The sequence below is a fragment of the Hippoglossus stenolepis genome, chromosome 9 (assembly GCF_022539355.2).
Source record: "Hippoglossus stenolepis isolate QCI-W04-F060 chromosome 9, HSTE1.2, whole genome shotgun sequence".
Taxonomy (NCBI): Eukaryota; Metazoa; Chordata; class Actinopteri; order Pleuronectiformes; family Pleuronectidae; genus Hippoglossus; species Hippoglossus stenolepis.
Window position 1 is genome coordinate 21,881,874 of NC_061491.1, and position 8,277 is coordinate 21,890,150.

The following is an 8,277-nucleotide window of genomic DNA, read 5'->3' on the forward strand; positions in this document are numbered from 1 at the left end:
AAAGAACCGCAGTTGACTGCTTCTGCCGGCTGCCTGTGTCCGCGTCATGCTGTGAAAGGATGATCACACAAACACCGAAGCAGACACACACACACACACACACACACACACACACACACACACACACACACACACACACACACACACACACACACACACACACACACAAGCAAAGTACATGATCATTCTCATACAAACATAAGTTGCTCTAAAATCCACAATCATCACAAACAAGAAAATCCCTCACCCACTCACGTTTTTTATTTTCTGTTGTGCTTGGTATCTGCTGTCAGCCTACAGATGCCCTTAATGACCCCTGACCCCTGTGATCTCCAACCCCTCGCGGCCTCTCACATTTGGGGTGTTATTCCCTGAATGAGTCTCTCCTCTTCCATTGTTTTAAAGTGCTGTCAAGCAAAAGAGATTAGTATTTACTGGAAAAGATGCATGGATTTGAAATGGACTGATGTGACTGAAACTTGAAGTTTAACTCTAGTCTTATAAACCATCAGTGACGGGCATCAGATGAGTTAAAGACATTTAAAATGAAGCATTCTGTGTGTAAACATGTTTTCCATGGCTTATTGTTTCACGTATTTCAAAAGGACATTTGGGTTTGCATACACTGGAGGAGGCTGGGCTTAAATACATTAATGAATGTGTCTTTTCCTTCATCCTCTGTGGTAGGTGGCTCAGTCATGCAGGACTCTCTTTAATGGGAAACATGCACTGGGACTTTCATTCTTTGAAATACACTGGGGTGTCATGCACAATGAAACAGATATATATATATATATTGCTTGTTCTCGAACAGCCTTGAGAACAACAAGCAGACTTTTCCTGCAAGATGCAATTAGTGTGGAAACAATACACCTCAAAATCCTGATTGTGTGTGCGTGTGTGTGTGTGTGTGTGACAGGCTGTTTGTTTACTCACACACTGATTGCTATATCCTATGTTAAGAAGAGAGTCAAAATAACTCGAGGCCAAAGCTAAAAGCAGCACCACCTGTATCACAGCTCTTTAACTGATTGTGTAAATGCTGCTGTGGGTTACGGCTGCAACCCTCCGTGTTAGAGAAGGGTTTTTTGTCTCTTCGTCTCGGTCGAAGAGACAGACTGGCATTGCATACATTTTGCTCACCATGCCAAATCAGAAATGTCTCTTGATCCCACCCAGACATTCCTCATGTTGCCAGGCCCCCGCCTCATCTCAGCAGAGGGTCGTCACTCACCACTTTGTCTGGTCTGCCTTCACCTGTGTGTGTGTGTGTGTGTGTGTGTGTGTGTGTGCACGTGCGTGCGTGCGTGTGTGTGTGTACAAGTCAATACATGTTTTCAATTGTCCAAGTACTTATAATGATGATATGATGATATACATGATCTCACTCAGGCATGAGAGGAGTTGAAACTCCCAGTTTCACCTCCTCCACTCTCACATCTTGAGATAGAGCCGTCACTGGACACTCTGTTAATCACTCTTTAACGAAAACACTTCATCTGTTGCTGTAAATCTGCGGCGATCTTATCTCAAATTACATATCAATACACGAATATTGCCAGTTTTTGGGGAAAGTTTTATTGGATTTTTGGCAGCACTTATTTTAAATACATATTTCAATGTCCGGTTATGGTTAAGGTTAAAACTCCCTGTTTTGTTTCAGGTGTGATTCTCAATACTTGTGACCTTGCATTGAAAAGCAATATTGTGAATATCATTTATAATAACATTTTAGGTGGATTTTATTAAGTTATTTACACATCCAGCAGTGTTGGAAGATTATTATCATTCATCGTTTACTCTCTTTTAGCTCTGATTTGTTCTCCTCCAGCTCCTGAGAGAAATATTAGGCTCTAATCGATCAGTGCTTCACTTTACAGGGTAGTCGCTAACTGTCTTTCTGCTGTTTAGTGCAGAGCAGGTGGAGTACAATGGGTTTTGAGAGCTTTTTTTTTTGTGGAAACAGCTGAGGCCAAAAATCGTGACATAAGAGCGACAAGACTGAACCAAGACATTAAATTTGCCGGCCTGAGAGCTAAATTCAAAAAACATATGTGGATTTGTGTGTGCAGAAGTGTCCAAAGTCCAAAATGTAGACTTGTTGTGGGCTCAGAGACACAGCCCTGTTTTCAGCTTTGTGAGAGTGCACGTTTCAGAGAGTCCCATTTATTTTGTATTGGTTTATTTAGCTTCAGAAGGAAGAACATTTTTTGACCCACGAAAGAACCATTAACGGTTAAATCCCCAATGCAATGCAAGCACGTCATCTTTTGCAAGTGTTGAATCCAGCGTAACCATAAATGTGACTAAACAAATGACAACTATAGAGGCTTGTGAATGTTGTGCACAGACATATAAACTACCTTGGAAGGCGTGTATATTTTTGGGAGTGATTTAACCCAACCACCAGGCTCTCCAATATCTCCTGAGACACATACACTGCACCCTCCTCCTCCTCCTCCTCCTCCTCCTCCTCCACACCCTCCATGTTCCTTCCTGTTTCCTGTTCCGCTGTCCGCTGCACAGGATGCCTGGTCGTGCTACTGGGCTGCAACAAAAACTCGCGAGTCACCAAGCCGTAAACCTTGCGGACGTACAGGAGAAAAGAACATGTTTTTCTTTCTGATCTCCATCTCCAACCACTCGAGCTCGGACATTGTTTCACACACAAACGGCTCACGGGGTCTTTAGCTCTGTATACAAAGCCATATTTGTCCTCCACTCTTAACCACCTGCTGACTCTTGGCTTAGTTATCTGTGAGTACGCTATCCAGCTGGGGTGTCTGCAGAATGTATGCACCTGCTGACTCTGTCGCACATCTGAGTGAGTCAGTACAAACACTAATTACGTCTCCTTTGTTTTATGAATCATCCTGAAGAAATATTTTTATCCTCCATTATGTTAAGTATCAACAGGTTAATGTAGCTACTCATAGTTAAAGTGTTCATTCCATAGAGAAATTTGTAATAATCACTTTTCTATTAGCCCATATCATTGGATGGTTATTATTAAGCATTACTGTGTAGAGAAGCTAATTTGAATGATACTAAATATGTTATTACATTTATTGGATACATGACCTGTTTTGCCAGTCCCATTTCTCGGTCACCTCTAAAGTAATCTTACTGCTGCAGCAACATAATAAATACAAATGTCAAAGTAACAATTATGACGATTTAATTATCACTATATCGTTGAATCAAAAGTCAGATTTTTCTTTCTCCTTACTTGTTTAATGTATTACAATGCTTTTTATTTTAAGATTAAATCTTAATCTGTAAATTGACTGTAACTATAGCTTCCAGATAAATATAAGTACGAGCTCAACATGTCATTAAATTGGCTCAGGTAAGGTACAAGTACCAGAAAAATCTGCTAAATACAATACTTGAGCAAATATAATACTGTTGTGGTTGCTTTGTATCCACGCCATATGAAATTATATCTTAAAATCAGCTGACCGTGCAACCAGTTCTTTTTGAGTGTGACGATCTTGGGGGTTGAGGGTTGTGACCCATATCAAATGCAAGGGATTCTGCTTCGATGAGATCATGCCTGGTCGGTGAAGGGAAGAGCCTTTCGTCTTGTCTGACCTGAGGCTAGCGTCATAGTTCAGAGTTCACGCCATGAGAAACGACTCGCTGAGCCCCGCCCGACCTTCCCCCCCAAAACACGCATGACCCTCACAGGCAGCTGCACACATCTGAAATCAGTGCACAGCCTGGCTGAGGTCTGACGTGACCGTAGCCATGTGGCCCTCACTCCGCCTGGCTCAGGGAGGTCAAGTTTAGAGGTCAGAATGGGTCTCTGTGTGTTACATCACCTGTTTCTATGGGAGACAATGATGATATCAGCAACCCATTTGTTTGCATTCATGTTTTATGCTTCCTTTGGAGTTTTTGTTCCCAGTGGGCAACATTTATAGCGTCACTTAACACTTGCTCTTAAAACGAAACACAATGAAGCCGGCGTGTTTCTGCTGTCACAGCTCTTTTTGCAGTGATCATTACAGGCTTGAGGTAAATCCCTCCAGACTTCTGTACATAGGTTGTGTGTATGTGTGTGTCCATGCTGGCAGGAATGTCTGCTGGCCAGCCCTTTTATTAGGGCTCATCCATACCACCACATTATAGGGTCTCGTTACCAGGCAACAGCAGGTCCTGGCTGGTTACCATGGCGAGCACCCATTGAGTGACGTCGTTGGCCCTGTTTGCCTCCCTCCTCATTGGAATGAGGGCCTTTTTAAAGGTGCACCCCCACAACCCCACCCCTCCGCCCCACCCCGCGCTCCCAAAACTCACACACACACTCACTTAACCCCTTGCTCACACACACCCCCACACAAACACACCCGGCGCTTCGTCACCCTCTGTGCGGTGACTAGAGGAGTGGAACTAACAATCCAACAAAAACATCTCACTGAGGCGGACCAGACTGGACCTTCCAGGGAGAGTCTTTGTGTAGAAAAACCCATAGAAAGCCCAACGTGGAGACGCCTACTGTAGACAACTGAGCAGCAAGTGTGAGACAATGAAGTCTCGTGAAATTATATATTTTTCGTATTTTCAGCAAATCTCATGGAAAGACAGAAAATCTATCAATCGAGAGCAAACAGATATTGTCTGCGTAGCTAAAACCTGATTATTCCACTGTGCCATAGAATTCCATTGTTGGTCAAGAAGTATTAAAAACACACAGGTGAACCACACTGTTCGTGCTACTTCATAATGATCAATGTGATCACTATATTTTTTGTTATGAGTCAGTCCCACATACAGTATTAAGATCACTAAATGTGTATTTATCCTCTACTGAAAATAGTCCCCAAAACATATTTTATAGCCTCCTCGTGTCTGGGTAATTTTTCTAAACCACACCCATCTGCTTTAAGAAAACATAGAGCCACTTAAAAAATGAATCTCTATATTTGTGACTATCTTTTAAAGATTATTGTCTTCAGAAGGATTGGGCCTCAGGCTGAGGGCCACAGACAGGTTGAGGAACCCGTAAAGTTTTGAAAGATGGTCTGACATGTGGTTGGTTTTGGTCTTCAAATTGGATTTATTAACAATAACAGTAGTACAGAATTTCACCAGCCTTATGTTTAAAATACACGATCTCTCAGCTGCACAGCAGCCAAACATACTGGGTGAATATAGCATGTAATGTATCTTATAACAGCCAAGTAAGTTAAGCGATAGAAGTAGCAAAAAAAAACATTTCTTCTTGATAAATGTCTTGATAGTTAAAATTATTGCTGATTAATGTTTTGGTTGATCAACTAATTGAATAATCAATAGATCATTCTTGAATTCGAAAATAGGAAATGTGTAGTTTGAAATTATGATATTTTGACCAAACAATTTAGGCTCAAGCCACACTTTCAAGTTTTCTTCAGACCCATCACCTATAAATCATATGGTTATAAACGTATGTAAGTGGACCTTGAGTTGGAATTGTTGTCTGTTGTCTGAGACACGAGTGAACTTTCATGCTTCTACATGCCAAAGAGTCCTGAGGGTGGAGTGGATCCAATCATAAGAGCTAAATGAAGATGAACAAATCCATCTCCATGGCAACTGAAAAAATGGTCACTGATGAAGACCATGACATATGATTAAAAGCTCCAGAAAAGGGAGTGGAACCTTGAGTTAATTTTGTCACAGGCCTGAGTCTCACATCATACTTTGAATTTTAATTTCGTGTTCCATGTGCAGCAGCTCAAGTCAAATGTTAAACAATAGCAAGTATAGGTCCAGAGCTATTTGTTGTGAATGTATAGAATATTCTCGGGTGAATAACTTCAGCCTTGGCTGAGATTCTGACCACACTCCCCTGACTGTATGCAGATTTTCTGCGTGGCCATATTTTCATCTTTTAAGAGGCCATATGACCTGCTAAGATTCTTAAGTCACCAGCAAAACAAGTATGGATAAGCTTTGTTAATCCAGTCACAGTTTAAAACAAGAGCGCTGTTACTCACAGATTGAAATATCTTGTGTTAACCTTAGTTTTCTATTGTTTCCACCAATTAAACAACCCTGTTAGATCTTTATTATAAAACTGCAGAGCATCATCACCAGTGTTTCCATATTGTGGCCTTGAAGCAGCTGTGGATAAACTAGTTGCCTCACAGTGATGCTGTGGGCTCTCAGCAGACATGGGGTCCATCCTGATGGAGGGAGATGGTGACGCCAAATGGAGTCACTTGCGGGAAGACGATTCCAGCAGCTTCTCCATATAGCTCTAATTTGGACGCCTTTCACTGACTGCGGATGAGGAGGGTGGGGGTGGTCTGAAAGGGCTGGTGGTGGGGGCTGTGGAGTATTGTGAGCTGAACAGCAGAGCCCCACTCTCGCTGAATGGGCATTGTCATCTGGATTTCTATGGCTAACCAAAATACTTTCTCCCGCCGTGGGGGTTTATGGATTCACGGTGGGAACGGTATGCGTTACGCACAGCCGCCGGTGGCTCGCCTGCCTCTGCAGACCCCTCTGGTTGATTTGTTTAAGAACACACTTCAGATTTCAGACAATATATTGGGTTTAATCTTAATAAAAATGAAACGATATTGCATCTTCATACATGAATAATGAATCATTACATCAAACGTCAACAAACCAACAGAAAACGTTTATTCCTGCAGTGACAAAAGGTGGAAAAAGAGACATAGCAGGTTGAATGCGGTCGATAAAGGACTGTAACATTTCATGTTGTGGCCCATATGGTTCCCAGAATTTCCGGAATCCACAGGTCCAAAAATAGACTGCAAACGTCGAAGTCACCTCCATCAGCTTCTGGACAACACAAAACGCCTGTCCGGGATTTATTAGGGCTTCTCCATGCATGAACCTTTCTCCATCGTTCTTTGTTGCAGTCGGACTCTGTTGGAGTCCTCAACATGTCGGCGTGAGAGTGCAATTATTCTCAGTTACAGTAGCCTACACGTTTGTGCTGACGACGCACATCAGGGCAAGAGAACAGTGTAAATATACTTGATGGCAAGAGTTCCTCAAGAAAAAAAAAAAACTTTAGTTACAACAGTAAACAATTCAAAACACTAATAATTTCGAAGACATACAAAAGCAGGTACCTAACACAGATACTCCTTTTTGTCGTGAGCTACCTCTTGTGGTTCATAGTCTTTTCTTTAATCTCCTGTAGATACAAAAAGGAAGTGTGAAGTTGCGGTCCGAGCGTAAAAAAAAAGCAGAGGTGCTTCCATTGATTTTTCAAAGTTCATATTTCTGATTTAAAAAAAATGCTGGTGCAAAGATAACGTCTTTTAAAAAAAAGCTGCAGATCACTTTTACGCACTTTTACGCACCGCCTGCCCCGAGCCACACAGCTACACGTAGTTCCTCTTGTCATAGTCCCCGTTCGGAGTGGCTCTCTTGGTCTGTGCGTATTTTACCGAGTATCCCGAGTTCCCGCTGGAAGGACAGGAGCAGCACAGCAGCGTCCCCCCGATCAGCAGCATCGCTGTGGCCGCCCAGCCGATGTACAGCGCAGCGCCGATCTCCCTCTTCTTGGATGCGGGCACCTGCGGATTGTAAAAGTCCGATATGATGCTGTTCGCCAGCCAGCAGAGAGGCACCAGCACAAACAGGCCACTGAGGATGTAGATGACCCCTCCGGCGTTCACCACACGGGCTTTGACGTACTCGGTGCGAATGCAGTTGGTGCACTGCGCCCCGGCGATCGTCACCATGAGCCCCAGCACGCCCATCACCGAGGAGATGATGGTGAGCGCTCTGGCCGCCTGCAGGTCGTGGCTGAGGGCGAGGACGGAGTCGTGCACCTTGCACTGCATCTGGCCCGTGCTCTGCACCACACACGACATCCACAAGCCGTCCCACATTGTCTGAGCCACCACGATGTTGGCCTCGATGAAAGCCGTCACCTTCCACATGGGCAGTCCGCACGCCACCATCACCAGGAGCGAGCCAACTACGCACAGCGACAGTCCCACGATCTCCAGTCCGGCAGACACCATTTTCGCACTTTAACGTTTAAGTCTTTTAAAAAACTTAAAAACTCCAAACTCTCCCCTAATTGATCTTCTTCTTGAAAGCCAAGTGTGTTTCTGCTCTGTATCTCTTCCCTTCGTTCTCGCCTCGATGTACAATCAAGCGTCAGATGTTCATCCCTGTGCTCGGAGACTTAAGAGGCTGCAGCTCTGCGTCTCTTTGTTAGTGAGGGGATGTGAAAACAACTGGAACCACAGTGGCACCGAATCACGAATATCTGCGGGGTAGGGGGGGGTGTGTGGACTG

General features: G+C 43.6%; 1 protein-coding gene across 1 annotated transcript; it reads right to left on the reverse strand.

The window, feature by feature from the left end:
• Positions 1-6,531: 6,531 nt before the first annotated feature.
• cldn5a (claudin 5a) lies at positions 6,532-8,265 on the reverse strand. The gene has a single exon (XM_035165082.2). It carries the CDS (start codon positions 7,995-7,997, stop codon positions 7,350-7,352), a length of 648 nt encoding a protein of 215 aa, XP_035020973.1. The 5' UTR covers positions 7,998-8,265; the 3' UTR covers positions 6,532-7,349.
• Positions 8,266-8,277: the final 12 nt, after the last annotated feature.

Bases quoted from the DNA above. Each gene is read 5' to 3' on its own strand.
- cldn5a (XM_035165082.2), bottom strand. From the start codon at position 7,997: ATGGTGTCTGCCGGACTGGAGATCGTGGGACTGTCGCTGTGCGTAGTT.